The following is a 26,789-nucleotide window of genomic DNA, read 5'->3' as shown; positions in this document are numbered from 1 at the left end:
GTGAGGGTGCGCCTCAAAAAAAAACAAAGCTCTTCAAAGATGATATTTAAGGCTGAGACAGACATAGAGTTTTAGCCTCACAGGTAATCAAGGAATATGGGAAGAGGACAGAAAACTGGGTTGAAGGAAAATGATGAAGATTGAATGTATTGAATGGTGGAGCAAGTTCGAGACGCAGTGTGGTCAACTCCTGTCCTTCCTTCTGCTGCTCTTATTGCATCAGGGTTAGATACAGTAATTTCATTACCCTGACTTCCAGCTGCCTTCTTCCTCTTTTAAGTTCTTTGGAATCTATTTCAGACAATTATTTCAATCTGAAAACGAGGAGCTGGGCGACTGACGACAAGTTCTAATCTGACCTCTGCAAATAAAACGATGTGGATTCTGATTCCCCTCATCTGTTCCCTGCCCGGTGAGTAACAGCCCGAGCTGAATATTCAGATCATCAGCATTAGTTAAATTCTAGTCTACAGTTTACTCAACAGAGATGTTAGAATACTTGGAGACATGTAAAAGCACAAGAAACTAGGTAGAGATAAACAAATGAAATTTGTATGAAGTCGTGTCCCTTTCAACGGGATTATTGTAACACAGAAATATTTATTAACACGCAGTAAACTTTATTATTAACTGTGAATAGAACATTTAAATATCAATTTAATTAATTAAAAAGCTAATCGAGGAAGAAACAAAGCAAAAAGGTAATCTGTTTTAAATGTGTAAAAGGTGATTCTTCATAATCTGATGTCCAATATAATGGGCCTCACGGTAGCATGGTGGTTAGCATCAATGCTTCACAGCTCCAGGGTCCCAGGTTCGATTCCCGGCTGGGTCACTGTCTGTGTGGAGTCTGCACGTCCTCCCCGTGTGTGCGTGGGTTTCCTCCGGGTGCTCCGGTTTCCTCCCACAGTCCAAAGATGTGCGGGTTAGGTGGATTGGCCATGCTAAATTGCCCGTAGTGTAAGGTTAATGGGGGGATTGTTGGGTTACGGGTATACAGGTTACGTGGGTTTAGGTAGGGTGATCATTGCTCGGCACAACATCGAGGGCCGAAGGGCCTGTTCTGTGCTGTACTGTTCTATGTTCTATAATGATGTTGAAAACTGTACTGTTAGTGATCTCTGCAACAGAACTGTCACGAGTTTCCAGTTATTTTGGTTGTTTAAAGTGTTCAATATAAATGAGGCTCTGTGAGACACGGGTAGATTGTTCATCTACATTTCCCTCCCAACGGGGAACGATTTTATTCACATTCTTTTACAAGAAACAACTCTCTTTTTATGTTTCACTCTAACTCTATATAATCCTGGAAAATGAGACGGCCGTGGAATCTTTGATCAACGCTACCACTGCTGATGAATCTATGTTCTATCTCGCAATGTTAAACTCAGTAACACACTGCTCTAAATCAGGACTCTATTAATTCTATTTAATCAAAACTCCAAATAGAAATCGATGCTTTTAATTTATCAATTTTATTCAAAAAATATATGATGTGCTTCTGTACATTTAAGTGACGTGTGCATCTGTCTGTTGACAATCTTCCTCTTTCAATACTCCCTTTTTCTGACCTGAGCTCTTGTCCATTCCATTCAACTTCTTAAATGTTTCCTAAATATTTTTCCTTTCTGCTCCACTCTCTGTCTCTTTACCTTGTTTCAGTGTCAGCTCTTCCCCCACCTGTTCAGTTCCTCAGCCAGCAGGGTTATTGGTCGAATAACCGTTCCAGTAAATTCCCCCAGCCTCTGGGCTCAATTCTCCGTGGGCTGAGGCTGCAATTGAGAACTGCGATCGGGCGGAGAATCACACATCAGCTGAAGGTATAGAACTGCTCAGATTACCCCCAGAGGCAGGCGAATCAGATGCTTCACGCTGCAGCCATTGAAGATGGCCACCTGCAAAGGACCATGGGAATTATGGTCAACCCAGGTCTCAGACAGATACACAGCCTATGTGTACCTGAAACACAGGTAACCAGGCCTGATTGAAACCCCCGCTCGTTTGCATTTTAATGGCCCATTTTCCCAGGACAATAGAACTCCACTCAAGCAATCGGTACAGCCACAGACTGATCGACGCTACTCCCCTCAATCAGAAAGCCCAACAGCCAAGGTCAATGACCACTAAGGACCCACCCAGTCACCAAGGCACTAGCCCCTTTATTGGCCGAAATCGAAGACACTGATCAGAGCCCTGTCGAATTATTAGGTCCAAGGTTAAGGACCTCCCCAGAGAGCGCGAAATCCCAGAGAGATAAAAGAGGGCACAGCCAAGTGTTCTGCCTCTTTTGGATCCGGCCTGTGCCAACCCAATTGCAGCAGGAACAGCCAGTCAAGTTCAAGACCAACGATCGCTACCTGACAGATGAGCCCAGCAGAGACAGAGCCACTTTCTTCGAACCAGCTAAGTGAAATCCAGATAAAGGCCTTATCCATTTGCACAGTGCCGGTCGCCCTGAAGTTAAGTATCGGTAATTGTAGCTGATAGGTGTAGTTTAACTCGTAGTAGATATTTGTGTTTGCATGTCGAGGTAACTCTTGTGTATGTAAATAAACCATCTTTTGAACTAGCTAACTGGTTGTGTGGTCATTTGATCGATATAACAGGAGGCTTGTGGTTCACCAACATTATTTACAGAGCAACAACGCCAACATATCTCACGTGGAGAATTTGTTTTTCCACCAAATGGCTACAAATTGTGCTCCGGATCATGACCCCAGGGCCGACAGGATTCGCACCAATTCTCACATCAATATTAACAGAGCCACATTTTGGGGAAATTCCATCCTCTGTATCTAAATATATACAGCATTCATAACAAAATGGAAGAATTGTTAGTGAAGATAAAAATATAATATCTGTGACCTGTTAGCCATTGTCGACATGGTTGCAAAGTGGCCAAGGTTGGGACTTGACTATTGAAGGATATTTGACATTTTGAAGGGACAGGAAGCTAAGAAAAGGTGGTGGGGTCGCTCGTTTAATCAACAATCTCATTAACAGAGGGGTGAGAGATTACCTTCGCTCAAAAGAACAACGTGTAGAATCAGTACTGGGAGAGTTGAAAAACAGAAAAGGGAAGAGGTAAATTGATTGAGTAGCTTCTAAGCCTCCGGAAAATAGTTGGACTGTAGGACAGACAACACAGGAAGAAATAAATGGAGGGTGTAAGAGATGTACCACAACAATCATCAGTGGCTTCATCTACATTTGGTTTGGGTGAATCAGATTGACAAAGATAACCTGGAAAGTGAGTTCTGGATGATTTCTAGAGCAGTATATTCTAGAGCCAACCAGAGAGAAAGGTATTCTAGACCCGGGAATGTACAATGAGACAGGATTAATCAATAACCTTATATTAATAGAGCCTCCAGGTAACAGTGATCATAACATGTAGAACGTCATATTCAGTTTGAAGGGCGAAGTTTGGGTCTCAGACTCGTGTCTTATATAAGACAGTAAGGGGTCTGTACTCTCACCCACCTTCTCACCCAAATTAAATGCCCCCTACCACCAAAGTTGCCACAGGGCAGGACACAATATTCCACACATGGTTCCCAAGGTCTGAAAGTACAGCACCTTCAGGTCCGTTCCTTAATGTCAGCCGCCATTTTCCTCTCTGAGTGGAATTTGAATCTCCATCAGAGGGGAGTAAGGGCGGGAGGGACATCAGGGGAGAGGGTTTACAGGGGAGTTGTGGTGATGGAGGGTTGGAAACACAGGCAGGGGTGTGGCTATCAGCGAGCCCCCTGCTTCCCAATACCAGGTTCACCGTTCAGACCCTGAGTGCCTTTCCGTGAAGGAATGTCACCCTCACCCGCAGCCCACAACCACACACAGGGGTTTGCTTGTTGAGTCCCTAACTGGTGAGTCCCCCATCGACTGGGTTCATGCCAGCGGTGGCAGGATGAGGCCAATAAGTGGGCATTAAATGGCCCACAATTGGTGGCATGGTGGCAAGGCTGTCTCCCAGCTTCTCTACCCACAATTTATTCAGGAGTGGAGGGGCTGAGGTGGCAGTGTCCACACTTACCAACTTCCCAACCAATTAAATGCCCCTGCCACCAAACGTGCCCTGGAGAGGACACGAGATTCCATCCAAGAGGGGTGATTTTGAGCCCACCTCCCTCCGAGACGTCCTCACTCACTGAATATTCACTCGTCTCCGGCGAGACGTCGCGCCGGCGTGATTAACAACAGCTGCAACGGTTCGAGAACCTGCCGGCCTGACCTCCGACCTCAGCTCCGAAGGGCATATCGGAGATGAGTGCTCGGGTCGCCATCGCATTCTGGGTGCCAATGCAGTGGGGTCTGTGGCGAGGACGCGGGGGACCCAGATAGGCTCATCTTGGGGTGGGTGGGGTTCAGCCTCAGGACCTCAGGAGTTAGGGTCACTCGCAGGTCTTCGCGGCCCCTCATGTCTGGGAGCCTCTGGATTTGAAGGGGTCCGGCGGCTGGTGTGCTGGCAGTGATTCCTGTGCCTCCTTGCTGGGTTTGTGGCGATATCACCGCTGAGGGATTGCCCCTCCAGAGTTGCAGCTGGAAAGTGGGTGAGGGTGAATCCACAGGGGCAGCACTGAAGGTGGCTGTGAGGTCCCTGGTGGGATTCCATTGGAGGCCAGGCTACAGGGGCAAAGTGGGCCCTCTGAGAATGGGTCTGTTCTGGACTCATGGGGTCTGAAGACTTTCACACGGGGGTGGGGGTGGGGGGGGGGGGGGGGGGAGGTGACTGCAGTGAGTGTGAACTCATACAGTCAGGCAGCACTGTGAAGCCAGGGGGCGAGAGCTGTATGGAGGATCAAGGTCCAGGACTGGTTATAAAGGCCAGGCTGTCAGTGATTAGTTTCCTGGTGGCTGGTTGTTCCTGTTCAAAGACTTGTTTAATTCACAGCCCAAGTGAGTTGGATGAATGAGGTGACCTCTAAGGATGATGTTGATATTCTAATTGCGCACATCAATCAGGAATGACTCGCCTTACACAAGGGGAAACCTGTTGTCTGATCAGCTCCCAGACCCTTGCACGAAGACACCAACACGACAGCCCAAGCAATGAGCCTCTATTTTTCACACCCCCACAAAGCCCACCCACCTTCTCTCTGAGCCACCCATCACAGCCCAACTCCGAGGCCTCCAGCCCCACCCCAACCAGAATCCAAATCCAACCCCGACCACCGGCCTTCTACAAACCAACCCCAATCCACCCCGTGTGGTACAGACGCGGGCCAATTTGGTCCTGCACCATCCTCCCACTGTTCCCCAATTGAAGACAAGCCTGTCAATCAGTCAGTGACATTGCACACATGCAACAGAGTTGAACATCACAGTACACAACAGAACCCTGATTTCCATGAACCCCTCTAACTACCAACGTCCAATTCTTGCTGTTGGATCAAGAAAGTTAAAACACCCCAAAAGTTTCACAAGTTAATCATTGACTGTGAAATTCTCTGTCACATCCTGAGGCTGTGATAAGTCACGATATTTATGTTTGCTTTCATCAAAAACATGAAGGAATTTTCCTGGATTAGAAGGTGCACTGGAGAGATTCCTCTGTACACATTAGTAACTTCTGTTAAAATGTACCTGTTTGTATTTAACAATTCTTCTTTGTTCAATTTCTGAAACGGTGTCTCTTCAGTTTCAGGTGCATTGTCGGCAGAAAAGAAAGTAACAGGAATTGTGGGAAGAGCGATCACAATAAATTGTCACTATGATGGAGCGTACCGGGAAATGGTGAAATATTGGTGCGATGGTGTGAATATTAGGTGCTCCATTTTGGTAAAATCAGATGATTCAGGTGGACGGAGAGGGAGAATGTCGATCAGAGACAACAAGGCAGAAAGAATGTTTGTTGTTACTGTGGAGGATCTTCGTTCAGAAGATACAGGATGGTACAGCTGTGGAATTAAAAAACCTGGATTGGATATATTATTTGCAGTTGAGCTACAAATATCTGAAGGTACGTTTCTTGGTGATTTTCTTTGTTAATCTCGACTGAAATGTCTGATCAATATTTACTCCAGGAGGAAACACAACGGGTGGAATTGAAGGGAAACATTTTGAAGTTTATTTGTGGCAAGTTGTAAGACCATAAGACATAGGAGCAGAATTAGGCCATTCAGCCCATCGAGTCTGCTCCGCCAGTCAATCATGGCTGATCATAACCCCCGATCCCTTATTAATCGACAACCTATCTATCTGTCTTAAAGACACTCAGTGACTTGACCTCCACAGCCTTCTGCAGCACAGAGTTCCACAGATTCACCACCATCTGGCTGAAGAAATTCCTCCTCATCCCTGTTTTAAATGATCGTTTCTTCAGTCTGAGGCTGTGCCCTTGGGTTCTCGTTTTTCCTACAGGTGGAAACACCCTCTCCACATTCACTAAACTCTAAACGAGTACAGACCCAGAGTCCTCAATCACTCCTCATACGACAAAATCTTCATTCCAAGTGTCATTCTTCTGAACCTCCCCTGGACTCTTTCCAAGGGCAGCACATCCTTCCTTAGATACGGGGCCCAGAACTGCTGACAATACTCCAAATGGGGTCTGACCAGAGCCTGATACAGCCTCAGAAGTACATCCCTGCTCCTGTATTCTAGCCCTCTTGACAAGAATGCTAACATTGCATTTGTCTTCCTAACTGCTGACTGAACCTAATAACAATAATAATAATTTAAGGCAATAATAAAATAAGGCAAATGCAATGTTAGCATTCATGTTGAGAGGGCTAGAATACAGGAGCAGGGATGTACGTCTGCACCTTAACCTGAAGAGAATCTTGAACAAGAATTCCAAAGTCCCTTTGTGCTTCTGATTTCCTAAGCATCTCCCCATTTAGAAAATAATCTATGCCTAAATTCCTCCTTTCAAAGTGAATAACCTCACACTTTTCCACATTGTTTTGCAGGGAGTTTCCTGATGGCTCTGTGAGCGAGTTGCCCACCGCTACCATAACAACACTGAGGATGTGCTTTTACTATAAGGGAACAAAGTCCCATGGGGAGCGTGTTTAGCCGAGTGTTTCCCGGCTCTCGCAGTGCCGACAAACACATGGCTATAAACCGTCAATCGCTTTTTAATAAAGGGCGTCAGTTGGAAATGAGCGGCCGAGGTCGCACACAGTCCTGTTTTGTGCACTAACGGTGTCGCAATCCCCCCCCCCCCCCAACACCCTTCCAGGCTGGCACCCAGATAGCACTGCCAGGGTCCAAGCTGGAACTGCCAGGGTGCCAGTCTGGCAGTGCCAAGGTGCTTGGGTGGCACCAGCAGTGCCAGGGTGCCACCCAGCCAAAAAGGCATGCATCTCGGGGCCTCCAAGCCCCTGGGAGACCCACCCGCGTGCCGTTCTGTCTGGTCCCCACTTGCGGGGATAGGTTTTTTTTTCAAAAAATACACTTTATTCATAAAATCTATAATCAACATTCCGAATTGTGTTGACTGTATATTTCCATCAAAGTCACACATTCACTTGACTTTCTTCCATTCAATTGGGATGGCATTATACACATATTAATCTTTACGTTACAATTCTTTCTTAAATATTAACATCGTCATGATTCTTTTATACATTGAAGTGTTAATGACCCGGACCGAGGGGTTTTACACTGTTACCCACCCCCTCGGTGTACATTTGCTGGTCAGACCTTACACAGTGGCCTTTCCCCATTGCGCCTTGGCGGCAGCTGCCCCAAGCTTGAGTGCGTCCCTCAGCACGTAGTCCTGGACCTTGGAATGTGCCAGTCTGCAACACTCGGTCGAGGACAATTCTTTGCTCTGGAAGGTCAGCAAGTTACGGGCAGACCAAAGAGCGACTTTCACCGAGTTGATGACCTTCCAGCAGCAGTTGATGTTTGTCTCGGTGTGTGTCCCTGGAAACAGTCCATAGAGCAGAGTCCTGTGTCACAGAGCTGCTCGGGATGAACCACCGCAAATACCACTGCATCTGTCTCCGGAGACAAGTTTTTTTTTCAAAAAGTATACTTTATTCATAAAATCTAGAATAAACATTACAGAGACACGGCCTCCAGAACCGCCATGTCAGTGAAGGTGTGGCATGGGATAGCCGTACAACCCGCATAGCGGAAGAAGGTGGCAGAGGCGCCATAGTGTGCAAGGTCAACGTTTCCATCCCCCGAAGGTGCCGCCCCACTATCCCCATCACTACCAACCCCTCCCCACCCCTTCCCCTCGCTAATCTCCTGCCCCCTCCCCCATTGCCCTTTATCCAACCCCAGTTCCCTCTCAGCAATCCGTGATCGGCTTTGCCTTCTGTGCCCTACCATTATATCTAAGTGTGTCACCAGGATGCACATCAGAGGTGGAGGCAGCCTCCTGCTTCCCACGCCCTTTGGCCTTTGATGCCCCTGACGCTCATCCTCTGGGGGCCCTGTGGCCAGAGGGCCTCAGGGCACTAGCCTGTGACACAAGCCCTGTCCTGGGTGCTGACCCCTGGATGTGCCGTTGCCTAGAGGGTAGGTCTTGGGGGGGGGGCGGGGGGGGGGGGGCGGAGGCTAGTGGCCGCTGTCGCCACTCCATCGGGTGGCTCTGGATTGGCACCTAGCTCCCTCTCCTCCCAGTCGGTGTCCGTAGGGCCCTGGGGTTCACCCCGGGATGGAGGGGAAGCTGGATAAGCCCCGGCTGCCACTGCACCATCTGGCTCTGCCAGCTCTGGTGACTCCCCAATGCCTGCAGCACAGTGTTGGCGCCCAGAGTGATGCTCCTCAGTGACTGGGCGACGCTCTGGAGCATCTCGGCTATGCCCACCTGAGACGGGATCATGCTGCCCAGGCGCTCTGCCTGTCCTGGGATCCAACAGACTTCGGGCTGCTGTTTTCCCTGGGATTTCCTTACCGCACCAGATGTGCTTCAGCAGGATTGTGGTGCTCACCAGGATGGGCCCCAGAAGCCTGTCGACTACATTCTCCCTCCAGGGTGTGTGTCTCTGTGCTGGTGGGGGGTGAGGATGACAGCTGTGCCAAGAATACTGTGGTGTCCGGCCCCCCCCGTCGCCCATCTGGGCCTCTCCAACCTGTTGTGGGCCAGCTTCTCCTGCGGGGACAGAGAGGGTTTTGTGAGCCGCACGCATCTTTGATTGCGGGAGGTGCTCAATGGGGGGGCTTGGTGGAGGAGGGATGGGCCATATGGGGGGATGGAGAGTAAGGGGGCATGTGGAGTATGAAGGCTTGAGGATTGGGGCGTATGGGGGGACAGTTGTTAGGGGGTAGTGGGAGTAGGGGGTGGCGTAGGCAGCACAGCTGGCCCTGGGTGGGCCGGGGCCTTCCAGCGGGGAGGCTGCCTACCCACCCGTGCGGCCCGGTGGTGGTCGTTGACCTTCTTGCGGCTCTGGATGCCAGTTCTCAACACGCTCCCTGAGCTTACGGCCACTACCACCTCATCCCAGGCGGTACTGGCTGCCCTGTGTCTGGCTCTCCTCGACCCTCAGGGGAACAGGACATCCCTCCTGGTCTCCACCACATCCAGAAATCTGCCCAGGTCGGCTTCTCCAAAGCGTGTGGCTGGTCTCCACAGTACTGGCTGTGAGCTGAGTGGGGTCGGCTGTGCAGGAGCGGTTTGAGTGGGGGGGGCTGGCCAGTGTGGTCCCAGGCAAATTAGCCAGCGAATGATGATTTACGGCGTGAATCCCACGGGGCCTCGATAAGTGGACCAATGGACGTTTTATACCGGTGACGGCCTCACCGGACCGAGCCTCGGGAAACGCGCGGCTTTTCCCGCTCGCTGTCACAGAGCTGGTGAAATCTCGCCCCTGAAATTGTTTTCAGCACTGGGGAGCTGACCTCAGAGATCGTGCCGCCATTTTGAAAGGATGTTCTAAGTGTGGTTGTGAATCCGACCCCACCCATGGACAATGTCACATCCCACACATGTAAACATCACCCCCTCCCTCCCCAGTGAGGGAGCCCTGGGGGCCCCTTTTCTTCAGTTCCCCCCCCCCAACACCCACCCCCCCCCCCACCCCCTTACAGGCCCCTTCCCTCCAGGATCCCAACCTGTCACCCCCACAAACCTCCTAATGGTCCCTATGAACTGTCCTGCACCTTCAAAGAGCCCCTCCACCCACCTTTCATGGGCATGCCCCCCCCCCACCCCCCTCAGGCACCGTCCCTTGGCAGTGCCACTCTGGCACCCGGGCACCCTTGCACTGACACACTGGAATCCTGGACATGCTGCTGCCAGGGTGACAGTGACAAGGTGCCAGCTGGATAGTGCAAAGTGTCCATGTTCCAGGGGGAAGGCTGGGGGGGGGGGGGGGGGGGGGGCAGCCTGCACTTACCTCCCACTCAGGGGCCCCGGGAGACCCCCGGGCGCCGTTCCACCTGGTCTATGTTTGTATAGACCAGTACTGAACGGGGCCTGGCTGCAATCTCACTGGGGAGGCTGGTAGATCCCGAAGGTTTAGAACCTACGTAGGTGTGCGCCATTTGGTCACACCCCTTTTGGCGGGATTCTGACGCCTCGTGGGGCTGGGGTATAATCCTGCGAGGCGTAAAGGCTGCCAGGAAGCCGACGGAAGGCCTCTCCCAGCATCTCCAGGGATCCACGCAGAGCGAGGAACGCAGCCGGAGATCACACCCGACAGGTCCGATATCCCGAGTCTCCACTGCAGTGCAGAGTCTGGCAGGTAGGGGGCAGATGCCGGGGATTCGACCTGTGTTACACAAACCCAATTCCTGGCCTGTCCAACATTCTGAGCAAGGATTTCAGATATTTTCAGATAAACAATTTCTTTAACTATCAGGTATTGGACCAAATATCACATGAGCTGCTCATCCACCTTCCTGTCTCTGCCTGGTATTGTTCAGGTCTTGCTGCATTTGAACAGGGACTGCTTCAGCATCTGTCCAGTCGCGAATGGTGCTGAAAATTGTGAAATCATCAGGGAACATCCTCACTTCTGACCTTATTTTGGAAGGATGGTCATTGATGAAGCAGCTGAAGATAGTTGGGTCTCGAATACTTATCTGTAATTGCCCTTAAAAAGATGGTGGGAGGGCAGCAAGGTGGTGCAGTGGTTAGCACTGCTGCCTCATGGCTCTGGGGTCCCAGGTTCAACCCCAGCTCTGGGTCACTGTCCGTGTGGAGTTTGCACATTCTCCCTGATTGGCGTGCATTTCGCTGCCACAACACAAAAGAGATGTGCAGGTTAGGTGGATTGGCCAGGCTAAATTGCCCCTTAATTGGAAAAAATGAATCGGGTACTCAAATTTTATTTTTAAAAAGATGGTGGGGAGTTGTCTTCATGAACCACTGCAGTGCACATGGTGATGCTGCTTTCACTGTGCTGTTAGGGAGGAAGTCTCAGGATTCTAACCCAGTTGTAGTGAAGTCGGGGTGATGTATGATTTGTAGGGTGCAGTGTTCACATGCATCTGCTGCCCTTGAACTCCTAAATGGTACAGGTCCCGAATTTGGACGATGCAATTGAAGACGTTCAACTGAATTGTCACAGTGCATCCTATAGATGGTAGACAATCCTATTGATAGTAGACAATCCTATAGATGGTACACAATGCGGAGATTGTACACAATCCTATAGATGGTACACAATCCTATAGATAGCACACAATCCTATAAATGGTACACAATCCTATAAATGGGCCACAATCCTATAGATGGTACACAATGCAGAGATTGTACACAATCCTGTACATGGTACACAATCCTATACATGGTACACAATCTTACAGACGGTACACAATGCAGAGATTGTAGGTTGTAGAGGGGGAGGGAGTGGAATTTTAATTTGGTGTTTGTGGTGCTGATCAAGCGGGTTGCTTTATCCTTGATGGTGCCAAGCTTCTTGAGTGTTGTTGGACCCGTGATGGGGGCTGGGATCCAGTAGGTGACAGTGCCGATTGGGGCCCCCTTTCAGGATGGGACATGTCATTGACAAGCGGCAGGAGTATGGAATACCGTCGCTGAGCGGACCGCGCGGTGCAGGGAAACACACGGCTTGGGGGGGGGGGCCGGAGAATCCCACCCTGAGGCTTTGATACAATGGCCGTAGTTCAGACTACAGGAGGATGGAGAGATACAGAGAGGTGGATGTGCTGGTCAGATTCCAAAACACAGGCCCTGGTTGAGATACAGGACTGGTGAAATTCACAGGGTATTTTATATTTAGACGGTCCGTCAGTATCTGAATGTTTGTTTCTTTCCCACAGAATCCGTGTCTGTTCCTGTGCTGAGATTTTTATCCCCGCCAAAAGTCTCATGTTCTGGGGGCTCAGTGTCCGTCTCCTGTGAGTCTCTCCGGGGGTCCCTCCCCATTCAGTACACATGGACTGAAAAGACCCCGTCTGGAGATTTAAAGATCTCCGACACCAATGAACTGGATCTCCGTTGTCGATCCTTCAAACAGCAACAGCATCGATATTACTGCACAGCCTCAAATACTCAGGGGAAACAATCCAGTCAAATGGTGAATGTGTCGGTCATCAGCCTTTCAGAGCAGAACTGCAGTTATGTGGCGAAAATCAGCAGCAATGGTAAGTGTTACTGTAAACAATTGAACTTTTAATTAATGTTGATCCAAACTGGTCGCAGGTTAAGTTTCGTCAGTCACTCTGAATTCGGGGAATTGACCAAATTCACTTCATTTGGTTTGTCAGCCGTTCTAAACAAGGTCATTGATTTGCATTTTTCATATGAAATGGCCATAATGGAGCCCCCCCCTACTGGGGTCAGACACCCCTCCCCCTCCACAGGCCGCCCCCGGACCCTTCCACGCTGAAGTCCCGCCGGCTAGGAGCAGATTAGAACGGCGCCGCCGGGACTCGGGCATTTTGTGACGGCCGCTCGGCCCATCCCGGGCCGAGAATCGACGGGGGTGGGGTGCCGCCTGGAACGGCAGTAACCGGCACCGCACCGACCACACCGCCGGCAAAGGCGCCAGTTCTTCGCTCTGCGGGAAATCGTGTCCTGGCGTCGGGGCAGCATGGCGCGATTCGCGCCGGTCGCGCCGTTTCTCTGGTCTGGCCCCGGGCTGAGAGTATCCCGCCCAGGGTGTCATCCATTTAAAATGGAGGTGAGGCAAAATTTCTTCAATTGTAAACAAAGATTGAATAAACTGGGATTGTTCTGCCTAGAGAGACAGAGGCTGAGGGGCGACCTGATAGAAGTTTATAAAATTATGAGGGGTATTGATAGGGTGGACAGTTGGAGGCTTTTTCCCAGGGCGGGAATGACAATTACAAGGGGGCACAGGTTCAAGGTGAGAGGGGAATGTTTCAGTGCAGATTTGCGGGGGAAGTTTTTTACACAGAGGGTGGTAGGGGCCTGGAATACATTGCCAAGTGAGATGGTTGAGGCAGATACGTCAGCAACCTTTAAGGCTTATCTGGATAGGCACATGAACAGAGTGGGCATAGAAGGATACAAGTGTTTGGTCTAGATAGGACACGAGATCGGCGTATGCTTGGAGGGCCGAAGGGCCTGTTCCTGTGCTGTATTATTCTTTGTTCTTTATCATCCAATCTCTTGTTATCGCTTCCATTTCACAATGATGATCTCTCAGTTAACGACGAGTGAAAATGAGGTGAATCTGAATGTTGTTGTCTTGTTTCAACAGGAACTGGATATTCTTGTGAAAGTTCTTCAACAGTATCACCAGCAACTACACATCCCCCATCCACATCTACGCCAAGGTACAATGTTCTTGTTGCTGGTGTTCTGTGTAGCGCTGTTTTCATAGGAAAGACACACGGCTGGAATTTTGTCCACAGGTTTCATTCCCAGTGCCACTCTGATTCTCTCTCTTTGCCTTTTCCCACTCAATTACAGTTAAAATGTTATGCGCGAGGGAGAGCCTTTGTTTGATTTGGTGGTGGTGAAACCCACCATTGGCTGGCAATGTTGTATCAGCAGGCGGTCAAACAGGGAATGCCTACGTCAAAACCACAAATTTCCTGCCCAACTCCTTTGCTATCAACATAAGATTTGAGAGCAAAGGTAGCACGGGGAAAAATTTCATTCACCTGTAAATGTTTCACATTACATTGGTTTCCCTTTATTCATGTGTATGTTGACGTTATTTGTCGACACTATACCAGGCAGAGACTGAAATTAGTCACAGACTGGTACACCTCATGGTTACCATATGTGGTAGTTACAGTAAAGATAGGGCCATTTCCTTTATTGTGGAAGAAAGAGTGTTGCAATTAGTTTGTTGACTCTTTACTGAGTGTTGATGTGGAGATGCCGGCGTTGCTGTTGCAACTCTCTGAGACGTGGCTGAACTTGCAGGCTCAGCTGGCCCTCCCTCCTATGCATTGGAAAGGACGTTGGCTGGACCCTCTGTCGGCGGGATCACCCGCTTCGCTGGCAGCGCACTCATGCCTGCGGATTTCCCTATGGTGTGGGGGTGCCCACAATGGGTAATCCCATTGGCCGGCTGCCGGGACGGAGAATCCCCCTGCCGGTGGGGGCGCGCTGCACCGTCAGAACATGCCACAGGCTGATGGGAGGCTCGACATGCTACAAGCATAATAATAATCTTTATTGTCACAAGTAGGCTTACATTAACACTGCAATGTGAAAAGTCCCTAGTCGCCACATTCCGGCACCTGTTCAGGTACACTGAGGGCGAATTCAGAATGTCCAAATTACCTAACAGCAGATCTTTCGGGATTCGTTGGAGAAAACCGGAGCACCCGGAGTAAACCCACGCAGACACAGGGAGAACGTGCAGACTCCACACACACAGTGACCCAAGCCGGGAATCGATCCTGGGACCCTGACGCTGTGAAGCAACAGTGCTAACCACTGTGCTACCGGGCTGCCCTACTGTGCATGCCTCTGATTTTATTACTGCATCTGCCCCCAATCACAATTTCCCACACACATCACGTTTCCTGCTCTTTTGAGCTCCATAAAATCTGACACCCCCCCCCCCCCCCCCCCCACCGACCCCCCCACAACCCCCACCCCCTCCTCCCACCTCAACACATTTTGGTCAAAGAAATAAAAATCCGTTACTTTGGAAGGTAGCTCATCAGAATGAAAATGGTGGCTGGATTTACATCATGATGTTGCAATAGTTCCTCAACACATTTGGGATTATTATTGGTGATACCTCATACTATGCACTTATTCCCCATGGATACTTCACCATTAACCTAATCTCATGTGGTATGTGATGTGGTGTACTTGGAGACCCCATCAGAGCCAATCCATCTGGTCCCCATTTGTGAAGCCAGTACCAAATGGGGGGGGGTTTACTGGTATAGGGTGGATACGTTAGGCTTGAGTAGGGTGATCATTGCTCGGCACAACATCGAGGGCCGAAGGGCCTGTTCTGTGCTGTACTGTTCTATGTTCTATACGAATTTTGCAAGGGTACCTCAGCGGTATCCCTAAAGATATTTACATCGCGATCCTTTTTTGCTGTTTACATGGATTTCTTCCTCGTTTCTCCTTTTCGCTCTTTTGTCTTTTCTTTGCTGTGTTTGCTGTGGCCATTGTGGTCCCCTGTGTCTCCATTCCTGCCTGTGTTCTCCTCTCTTTTCTCCCTCCTGGCTCCCACTGTTGTTGTTCCTGCCCCCCCCCCACTCCCCCCCCCCGGTTCTCCTGTTGGGTTTGGTTGTGCTTTCCTATTTCTCTGAACCCTCTTCCCTCCCTCCTCCCTTCTCCCCTTTTGTGTCTTGGCTACTGTCTCTCTTGATCCTTGGCTCCCTAGTTGCTGGTTGCCAACAGATCCCAGGACAGTCGGGTGAATGGTTCCCACGTTCTGTGGAAGCCCTCTCTCGACCCACGGATGGCGAATTCCATTTTCTCCATTTGGAGAAACTCTGATAGGTCGAACAGCCAATCTGCAGCTTTAGGTGGTGTTGCAGACGACCAGCCAAGCAGGATTCTTTGGCGGGTGATCAGGGAGGCAAAGGCAATCGAGTCGGACCTCCTCCCGATGAGGAGATCTGGCTGGTCTGATACCCCGATGACTGCCACTCTCGGGCACGGCTCCATCCTCATCCTCACCACTTTGGACATTTCCTCGAAGAAGGCTGTCCAGTACCCGGCAAGTCTGGGGCAAGACCAGAACATGTGGGCGTGGTTGGCCGAGCTTCCATGGCACCATTCACATCTGTCCTCCACCGCCGGGAAGAGTCCATTCGGGTCCTGGTCAAGTGGGCTCTGTGTGATCCTGAGGGGTATTGGCTGGATGGATGTGGAAAGGATGTTCCTCTTGTGGGAGAAACTCAGGGTAAATTGAGACCAACTTTGTTGCCCAGTCAGTAAGTCAGCAACATGAGAGCGTAAACATAAGCTCATAACCAAAATGACAAAAGGCAAAACGCAGAGAATTTTATTGATGGAAATGACATGAAAATGCCGACTATAATGAGTGTGAGAGAAAGTCAACAATAACTTTTCAAAGGGAAGTTAAAAGAAGCAAATTTGGGAGCGGGTGGTAAAAGACAATGGGACTAAGTAGACGCTCGTTCAGAGAGCGAGTGCAAGAATGATGGTCTGAACTTTCTCTGTCTGGGCTGTGACATTCTACCATTCCATCTTGGCAACGAAAATCTCAGAATTCCATGTACAAAAATCCGAATTACTGAATCAACATAAACTAATGACCCTGGTCTGAATTATGAATGGTATTAGCATATTGGGTTATACTGGTCTAATTTTCCACAGAGTGGTCAGTAGCATGTCCACTATTGGTTGTGACAAGAGACATCAATAAGGTCAGAAAGAAGACAGAGGCCGGAATTCCCCATCTGTTCCCGCTGGCGGGATTCACCGCTCCAGTGGGAATAAATGGAGTTTTGACTGAGAATCCCGGCTAGAAATTAATTTTCTCTTTGAACAATATAAAGTAACATCTGCAAATGTTGACTTTGGCCCAATACCAATGCTGGCTCTTGCTGTAGCTGTGAGAGAAGAAGAAGTCATGATGTGGAGATGCTGGCGTTGGACTGGGGTGGGCACCGTAGGAAGTCTTAAAACACCAGGTTAAGGTTCAACAGGTTTGTTTTGAATCACTAGCTTTTGGAGCGCAGCTCCTTCCTCTGGCTGACGAAGGAGCTACGCTCCGAAAGCTAGTGATTCGAAACAAATTTGTTGGACTTTAACCTGGTGTTTTAAGACTTCTTACATAGAAGAAGAATTTCAGCAACAAATAAAAATTTCACTTGTAACCTGCAGTTTTCCTGTAGATGTCAGCACATCCTGATCCTGAGCACCATGCTCTGATATCATTGGCTACTGGGCCCAAATAGTTTTGAAAAATTATATTTGAGCCAGAACCACTGCCAAGCTCTGACCTTTTGCTGCACTGCTGGAGATGCTGGTCGAGATTAACTCCACGCGGTCTCCACGGCACCCAGTTGATGCCGGGATCAGCAGCTGGAGTGGCGAGGATCGCTCCAGTGCCGTGCTGGTCCCTGCAGGGGCCAGAATTGCTGATCCTGAGGCCGTGTTGACGCCGTCAAGAAACGCAATGCATTTACGACGGCGTCAACACTTAGCCTCAGGATCAGAGAATCCCGCCCAGAGTTGTTTAGACACTGATTTAAAGACAACATCTGAGTCTGAGAGGTCACCCTGTTGGGAGTTGTCTCTACGTAAGACTACTTACGTAGTGTCTCCCACCCATCCTCCTCCTCTAACCAAAAAAAAAGTTCTGTCCATTGGATTGCTAAACTAACAAGTTTTTTATTTTTATTTTTCAGTAGTTGGGTAGTTAGTTCAGTTGGGATGGAGGCTAGGGCAGTTGAATGTTCCTCCTGCAGAATGTGGGAGGAAAGGGTCACCTCTAGTGTCCCTGCTGACTACATCTGCGGGAAGTGCACCCAACTCCAGCTCCTCGAGAGCTGCGTTAGGGACCTGGAGCTGGAGCTGGATGAACTTCGGATCATTCGGGAGGCGGAGGAGGTTATTGAGAGGAGTTATAGGGAGGTAGTCACACCTCAGGTAAAATAAGAAGGTAGATGGGTTACCGTCAGGGGAGGGAGAGGGAACTGGCAGGCAGTGCAGGGATCCCCTGTGGTCGTTCCCCGCTATAACAAGTATACCGTTTTGGATACTGTTGCGGGGGACGACTTACCAGGGGTAAGCAATAGGGCGCAGGTCTCTGGCACAGAGTCTGTCCCTGTTGCTCAGAAGGGAAGGGAGAAGAGGAACAGAGCACTTGTCATTGGGGATTCCATAGTTAGAGGAACAAACAGGAGGTTCTGTGAGAACAAAAGAGACTCACGGTTGGTGTGTTGCCTCCCAGGTGCCAGGGTTCGTGATGTCTCTGATCGTGTTTTTGGGATCCTTAAGGGGGAGGGGGAGCAGCCCCAAGTCGTGGTCCACATAGGTACCAACGACATAGGTAGGAAGAGAGATGGGGATTTGAGACAGACATTCAGGGGGCTAGGGTGGAAGCTGAGAGCTAGAACAAACAGAGTTGTTATCTCTGGGTTGTTACCCGTGCCACGTGCTAGCGAAGTGAGAAATAAGGAGAGAGAGGAGTTGAACACGTGGCTACAGGGATGGTGCAGGAGGGAGGGTTTTGGTTTCCTGGATAATTGGGGCTCGTTCTGGGGTAGGTGGGACCTCTACAAACAGGATGGTCTTCACCTGAACCAGAGGGGTACCAATATCCTGGGGGGGAGATTTGCTAGTGCTCTTCGGGGGGGTTTAAACTAATTCAGCAGGGGGATAGGAACCTAAATTGTAGTCCCAGTGTTCAGGATGTTGAGAGTAGTGAGGTCAGGGATAGGGTTAAAAGTTCGAAAGAGGGCACCGGCAAGCAAGACGCTGGTTTGAAGTGTGTCTACTTCAACGCCAGGAGCATCCGGAATAAGGTGGGTGAGCTTGCAGCATGGGTTGGTACCTGGGATCTCGATGTTGTGGCGATTTCGGAGACATGGGTAGAGCAGGGACAGGAATGGTTGTTGCAGGTTCCAGGATTTAGATGTTTCTGTAAGAACAGAGAAGATGGTAAAAGAGGGGGAGGTGTGGCATTGTTAATCAAGGAAAGTATTACGGCGGTAGAAAGGACATTTGAGGACTCGTCTACTGAGGTAGTATGGGCCGAGGTTAGGAACAGGAGAGGAGAGGTCACCCTGTTGGGAGTTGTCTATAGACCTCCGAATAGTTCCAGAGATGTAGAGGAAAGGATTGCAAAGATGATTCTCGACAGGAGCGAGAGTAACAGGGTAGTTGTTATGGGGGATTTTAACTTTCCAAATATTGACTGGAAATACTATAGTTCGAGTACTATAGATGGGTCAGTTTTTGTACAGTGTGTGCAGGAGGGTTTTCTGACACAGTATGTAGACAGGCCAACAAGGGGCGAGGCCACATTGGATTTGGTACTGGGTAATGAACCCGGCCAGGTGTTAGATTTAGATGTAGGTGAGCACTTTGGTAATAGTGATCACAACTCGGTTATGTTTACTTTAGCAATGGGCAGGGATAGGTATATACCGCAAGGCAAGAATTATAGCTGGGGGAAAGGCAATTATGATGCTATTCGGCAAGATTTAGGATGTATAGGATGGGGAAGGAAACTGCAGGGGATGGGTACAATCGAAATGTGGAGCTTTTTCAAGGAACAGCTACTGCGTGTCCTTGATACGTATGTACCTGTCAGGCAGGGAGGAAGTTGTCGAGCAAGGGAACCGTGGTTTACTAAGGAAGTTGAAGCACTTGTCAAGAGGAAGAAGAAGGCTTATGTTAGGATGAGACATAAAGGCTCAGTTAGGGCACTTGAGAGTTACAAGTTAGCCAGGAAGGACCTAAAGGGAGAGTTAAGAAGAGCGAGGAGAGGACACGAAAAGTCGTTGGCGGATAGGATCAAGGAAAACCCTAAGGCTTTCTATAGGTATATCAAGAACAAAACATAGAACATAGAACATAGAATGATACAGCGCAGTACAGGCCCTTCGGCCCTCAATGTTGCACCGACATGGAAAAAAACTAAAGGCCATCTAACCTACACTATGCCCTTATCATCCATTTGCTTATCCAATAAACTTTTAAATGCCCTCAATGTTGGCGAGTTCACTACTGCTGCAGGTAGAGCATTCCACGGCCTCACCACTCTTTGCGTAAAAAACCCACCTTTGACCTCTGTCCTATATCTATTACCCCTCAATTTAAGGCTATGTCCCCTCGTGATAGCCACCTCCATCCGCGGGAGAAGGCTCTCGCTGTCCACCCTATCTAACCCTCTGATCATTTTGTATGCCTCTATTAGGTCACCTCTTAACCTTCTTCTCTCTAACGAAAACAACCTCAAGTCCATCAGCCTTTCCTCATAAGATTTTCCCTCCATACCAGGCAACATCCTGGTAAATCTCCTCTGCACCCGTTCCAAAGCTTCCACGTCCTTCCTATAATGAGGTGACCAGAACTGTACGCAATACTCCAAATGCGGCCGTACTAGAGTTTTGTACAACTGCAACATGACCTCATGGCTCCGGAACTCAATCCCTCTACAATAAAGGCCATCACACCATAGGCCTTCTTCACAACCCTATCAACCTGGGTGGCAACTTTCAGGGATCTATGTACATGGACACCGAGATCCCTCTGCTCATCCACACTATCAAGAATTTTACCATTAGCCAAATATTCCGCATTCCTGTTATTCTTTCCAAAGTGAATCACCTCACACTTCTCCACATTAAACTCCATTTGCCACCTCTCAGCCCAGCTCTGCAGCTTATCTATGTCCCTCTGTAACCTGCAACATCCTTCCGCACTGTCTACAACTCCACCGACTTTAGTGTCGTCTGCAAATTTACTTACCCATCCTTCTGCTCCCTCCTCTAGGTCATTTATAAAAATGACAAACAGCAACGGCCCCAGAACAGATCCTTGTGGTACGCCACTCGTAACTGAACTCCATTCTGAACATTTCCCATCAACCACCACTCTCTGTCTTCTTTCAACTAGCCAATTTCTGATCCACATCTCTAAATCACCCTCAATCCCCAGCCTCCGTATTTTCTGCAATAGCCGACCGTGGGGAACCTTATCAAACGCTTTACTGAAATCCATACACCACATCAACTGCTTTACCCTCGTCCACCTGTTCAGTCACCTTCTCAAAGAACTCGATAAGGTTTGTGAGGCATGACCTACGCTTCACAAAACCATGCTGACTATCCCTAATCATATTATTCCTATCTAGATGATTATAAATCGTATCTTTTATAATCCTCTCCAAGACTTTACCCACCACAGATGTTAGGCTCACCGGCCTATAGTTACCGGGGTTATCTCTACTCCCCTTCTTGAACAAATGGACCACATTTGCTATCCTCCAGTCCTCTGGCACTATTCCTGTAGCCAATGATGACCTAAAAATCAAAGCCAAAGGCTCAGCAATCTCTTCCCTGGCTTCCCAGAGAATCCTAGGATAAATCCCATCAGGCCCCGGGGACTTATCTATTTTCACCTTGTCCAGAATTGCCAACACTTCTTCCCTACTCACCTCAATGCCATCTATTCTAATAGCCTGGGTCTCAGCATTCTCCTCCACAATATTATCTTTTTCCTGAGTGAATACTGACAAAAAGTATTCATTTAGTATCTCGCTTATCTCCTCAGCCTCCACACACAACTTCCCACCACTGTCCTTGACTGGCCCTACTCTTACCCTAGTCATACTTTTATTCCTGACATACCTATAGAAAGCTTTTGGGTTTTCCTTGATCCTACCTGCCAAAGACTTCTCATGTCCCCTCCTTGCTCGTCTTAGCTCTCTCTTTAGATCCTTCCTCGCTTCCCTGTAACTATCAAGCGCCCCAACTGAAACTTCACGCCTCATCTTCACATCGGCCTCCTTTTTCCTCTTAACAAGAGATTCCACGGTTCCCTCGCTCTACCCTTTCCTCCCTGTCTGACTGGTACGTACTGATCAAGAACACGCAATAGCTGTTCCTTGAACAAGCTCCACATATCCAGTGTGCCCAACCCTTGCAGCCTACTTCTCCAACCTACACATCCTAAGTCATGTCTAATGGCATCATAATTGTCCTTCCCCCAGCTATAACTCTTGCCCTGCGGGGTATACTTATCCCTTTCCATCACTAATGTAAAGGTCACCGAATTGTGGTCACTGTCTCCAAAGTGTTCACTTACCTCCAGATCTAACACCTGGCCTGGTTCATTACCCAAAACCAAATCCAAAGTGGCCTCACCTCTTGTTGGCCTGTCAACATATTGTGTCAGAAAACCCTCCTTCACACATTGTACAAAGAACGACCCATCCAATGTACTCGAACTATATCTTTTCCAGTCAATATTAGGAAAGTTAAAGTCTCCCATAACAACTACCCTGTTACTTTCGCTCTTTTCCAGAATCATCTTCGCCATCCTTTCCTCTACATCTCTAGAACTATTAGGTGGCCTATAGAAAACTCCCAGCAGGGTGACCTCTTCTTTCCTGTTTCTAACCTCAGCCCATACTACCTCGGAAGAAGAGTCCCCATCTTGCATCCTTTCCGCCACCGTAATACTGTCCTTGACTCGCCGCGCCACACCTCCCCCTCTTTTGCCCCCTTCTCTGACTTTACTAAAGCACCTAAACCCCGGAACCTGCAACAACCATTCCTGTCCCTGCTCTATCCATGTCTCTGAAATGGCCACAACATCGAAGTCCCAGGTACCAACCCATGCTGCCAGTTCCCCTACCTTATTTCGTATACTCCTGGCATTGAAATAGACACACTTCAAACCACCGACCTGAACACTGCCGCCCTCCTGCGAAGTCAAATCTGTGCTCCTGACCTCTCTACTCTCAATCTCTCGCACCCCAAAACTACAATCCAGGTTCCCATGCCCCTGCTGAATTAGTTTAAACCCCCCCAAAGAGTACTAACAAATCTCCCCCCCAGGATATTGGTGCCGCTTAGGTTCAGATGTAGACCATCCTGTCTATAGAGGTCCCACCTTCCCCAGAAAGAGCCCCAGTTATCCAGAAATCTGAATCCCTCCCGCCTGCACCATCCCTGTAGCCACGTGTTTAATTGCTCTCTCTCCCTATTCCTCGTCTCACTATCACGTGGCACGGGCAACAACCCAGAGATAACAACTCTGTTTGTTCTCGCTCTGAGCTTCCATCCTAGCTCCCTAAAGGCCTGCCTGACATCCTTGTCCCCTTTCCTACCTATGTCGTTAGTGCCAATGTGGACTACGACTTGGGGCTGCTCCCCCTCCCCCTTAAGGACCCGGAAAACACGATCCGAGACATCACTTACCCTTGCACCTGGGAGGCAACATACCAAACGTGAGTCTCTCTCGCTCCCACAAAATCTCCTATCTGTGCCCCTGACTATTGAGTCCCCAATTACTAATGCTCTGCTCCTCTCCCCCCTTCCCTTCTGAGCAACAGGGACAGACTCCGTGCTAGAGTCCCGCACCCCATGGCTTACCCCTGGTAAGTCGTCCCCCCCACAAGTATCCAAAACGGTATACTTGTTACTCAGGGGAACGACCGCAGGGAACTGCTTCTTCCCAATCCCTCTTACAGTTACCCATCTATCTCCAGTCTTTGGTGTAACTACTTCCCTGAAGCTCCTATCTATGACCACCTCTGCCTCCCGAATGATCCGAAGTTCATCCAACTCCAGCTCCAGTACCATAACTCGGTCTTGTAGGAGCTGGAGCTGGCTGCACTTCCTGCAGGTAAAATCAGCAGGGACACTAACGGCATCCCTCACCTCAAACATCCTGCAGGAGGAACATTGCACTACCTTCCCTGCCATCCCACTTAATTTCAACCAAGTTCTGGTAAACAAATATAAAACAAATAAAAAAATAATAATATAATATAGCACTTCCCTGCCCACCCCAATGGGTCTTATTATTAGGTTAGAGGAGGAGGGCGGGTGGGAGACACTACACGTGTAGTGTCTCGGGTATCCTCTCCACCACAATTTATTGGCTAGGAGAAAATCCTTCCCAGAAGTCCGCGGGTCGTACTTCCGGTTCCCGCCTTATATTATCTTTGCTCCCACTGGCACCCCGCCGCTCTCAATGTGTCCCCTCCCGCTCTTTTCAATGTCCCGACTGTCTTACCTCCCGCGCTGTTTTCAATGTCCTGGCTGTCTCTCCTCTCGCGCTGTTTTCAATGTCCCGACTGTCTTACATCTCGCGCTGTTTTCAATGTCCTGGCTGTCTCTCCTCTCGCGCTCTTTTCAATGTCCTGGCTGTCTCTCCTCTCGCGCTGTTTTCAATGTCCCGGCTGTCTCTCCTCTCGCGCTGTTTTCAATGTCCCAGCTGTCTCTCCTCTCGCGCTCTTTTCAATGTCCCAGCTGTCTTACCTCTCGCGCTCTTTTCAATGTCCCGACTGTCTTACCTCTCGCGCTGTTTTCAATGTCCCGACTGTCTCTCCTCTCGCGCTCTTTTCAATGTCCCAGCTGTCTCTCCTCTCGCGCTCTTTTGAATGTCCTGGCTGTCTCTCCTCACGCGCTGTTTTCAATGTCCCGGCTGTCTCTCCTCTCGCGCTCTTTTCAATGTCCTGGCTGTCTTACCTCTCGCGCTGTTTTCAATGTCCCGACTGTCTCTCCTCTCGCGCTCTTTTCAATGTCCTGGCTGTCTCTCCTCTCGCGCTGTTTTCAATGTCCTGGCTGTCTTACCTCTCGCGCTGTTTTCAATGTCCCGACTGTCTTACATCTCGCGCTGTTTTCAATGTCCCGGCTGTCTCTCCTCTCGCGCTCTTTTCAATGTCCTGGCTGTCTCTCCTCTTGCGCTGTTTTCAATGTCCCGACTGTCTTACCTCTCGCGCTGTTTTCAATGTCCCGGCTGTCTCTCCTCTCGCGCTCTTTTCAATGTCCTGGCTGTCTCTCCTCTCGCGCTGTTTTCAATGTCCTGGCTGTCTTACCTCTCGCGCTGTTTTCAATGTCCCGACTGTCTCTCCTCTCGCGCTGTTTTCAATGTCCCGACTGTCTTACCTCTCGCGCTGTTTTCAATGTCCCGACTGTCTCTCCTCTCGCGCTGTTTTCAATGTCCTGGCTGTCTTACCTCTCGCGCTGTTTTCAATGTCCTGACTAGAGTAAGATTAGGGCCAATCAAGGATAGTAGTGGAAAGTTGTGTGTGGAATCAGAGGAGATAGGGGAAGCGTTAAATGGATATTTTTCGTCAGTGTTTACACTGGAGAAAGACAATGTTGTCGAGGAGAATACTCAGGTTCAGTCGACCAGGCTGGATGGAATTGGGGTTCAAAAGGAGGAGGTGTTAGCAATTTTGGAAAATGTCAAAATAGATAAGTCCCATGGGCCAGATGGGATTCATCCTAGGATTCTCTGGGAAGCCAGGGTGGAGATTGCAGAGCCTTTGTCCTTGATCTTTATGTTGTCTTTGTCGACAGGAATAGTGCCGGAAGACTGGAGGATAGCAAATGTTGTCCCCTTGTTCAAGAAGGGGAGTAGAGACAACCCTGGTAATTATAGACCTGTGAGCCTTACTTCGGTTGTGGGTAAAATGTTGGAAAAGGTTATAAGAGATAGGGTTTATAATCATCTTGAAAAGAACAAGTTGATTAGCGATAGTCAACACGGTTTTGTGAAGGGTAGGTCATGCCTCACAAACCTTATTGAGTTTTTTGAGAAGGTGACCAAACAGGTGGATCAGGGTAAAGCGGTTGATGTGGTGTATATGGATTTCAGTAAGGCGTTTGATAAGGTTCCCCATGGTAGGCTATTGCAGAAAATAAGGAAGTATGGGATTGAAGGTGATTTAGCGGTTTGGATCAGTAATTGGCTAGCTGAAAGAAGACAGAGGGTGGTGGTTGATGGCAAATGTTCATCCTGGAGTTCAGTTACTAGTGGTGTACCGCAAGGATCTGTTTTGGGGCCACTGCTGTTTGTCATTTTTATAAATGACCTGGAAGAGGGTGTAGAAGGATAGGTTAGTAAATTTGCAGATGACACGAAGGTCGGTGGAGTTGTGGATAGTGCTGAAGGATGTTATAGGATACAGAGGGACATAGATAAGCTGCAGAGCTGGGCTGAGAGGTGGCAGATGGAGTTTAATGCGGGAAAGTGTGAGGTGGTTCACTTTGGAAGGAGTAACAGGAATGCAGAGTACTGGGCTAATGGCAAGATTCTTGGTAGTGTAGATGAACAGAGAGATCTCGGCATCCAGGTACATAAATCCCTGAAAGTTGCCACCCAGGTTAATAGGGCTGTTAAGAAGGCATATGGTGTGCTAGCCTTTATCAGCAGGGGGATTGAGTTTCGGAGCCACAAGGTCATGCTGCAGCTGTACATAACTCTGGTGCGGCCGCACCTGGAGTACTGCGTGCAGTTCTGGTCACCACATTATATGAAGGATGTGGAAGCTTTGGAAAGGGTTCAGAGGAGATTTACTTGGATGTTGCCTGGTATGGAGGGAAGGTCTTACGAGGAAAGGCTCAGGGACTTGAGGTTGTTTTCGTTAGAGAGGAGAAGGCTGAGAGGTGACTTAATAGAGACATATAAGAGAGGGTTAGATAGGGTGGACAGTGAGAGTCTTTTTCCTTGGATGGTGATGACAAACACGAGGGGACATAGCTTTAAATTGAGGGGTGATAGATATAGGACAGATGTCAGAGGCAGTTTCTTTACTCAGAGAGTAGTAGGGGTGTGGAACGCCCTACCTGCAACAGTAGTAGACTCGCCAACTTTAAGGGCATTTAAGTGGTCACTGGATAGACATATGGATGAAAATGGAATAGTGTAGGTCAGATAGGCTTCAGATGGTTTCACAGGTCGGCGCAACATCGAGGGCCGAAGGGCCCGTACTGCGCTGTAGTGTTCTATGTTCTATGTTCTATGTTCTATG

At 49.1% G+C, this 26,789-nt stretch overlaps 1 protein-coding gene across 1 annotated transcript in view; it reads left to right on the top strand.

Moving 5' to 3' along the window:
* Window positions 1-210: 210 nt before the first annotated feature.
* The window catches only part of LOC119978462 (Fc receptor-like protein 5), a 64,666-nt gene continuing 38,087 nt past the window's right edge, over window positions 211-26,789 (top strand). The window contains exons 1-3 of the mRNA XM_038820118.1: window positions 211-412; window positions 5,639-5,959; window positions 12,187-12,510. Coding sequence (XP_038676046.1) covers window positions 376-412; window positions 5,639-5,959; window positions 12,187-12,510 — 682 coding nt within the window. The 5' untranslated portion in view covers window positions 211-375. The remainder of the gene's footprint in view (window positions 413-5,638; window positions 5,960-12,186; window positions 12,511-26,789) is intronic.

Source organism: Scyliorhinus canicula, chromosome 15 (assembly GCF_902713615.1).
Source record: "Scyliorhinus canicula chromosome 15, sScyCan1.1, whole genome shotgun sequence".
Classification (NCBI taxonomy): domain Eukaryota; kingdom Metazoa; phylum Chordata; class Chondrichthyes; order Carcharhiniformes; family Scyliorhinidae; genus Scyliorhinus; species Scyliorhinus canicula.
The sequence above is the reverse complement of the archived record's forward strand: the minus strand, read 5'-3'. Positions and strand labels throughout refer to the sequence as shown.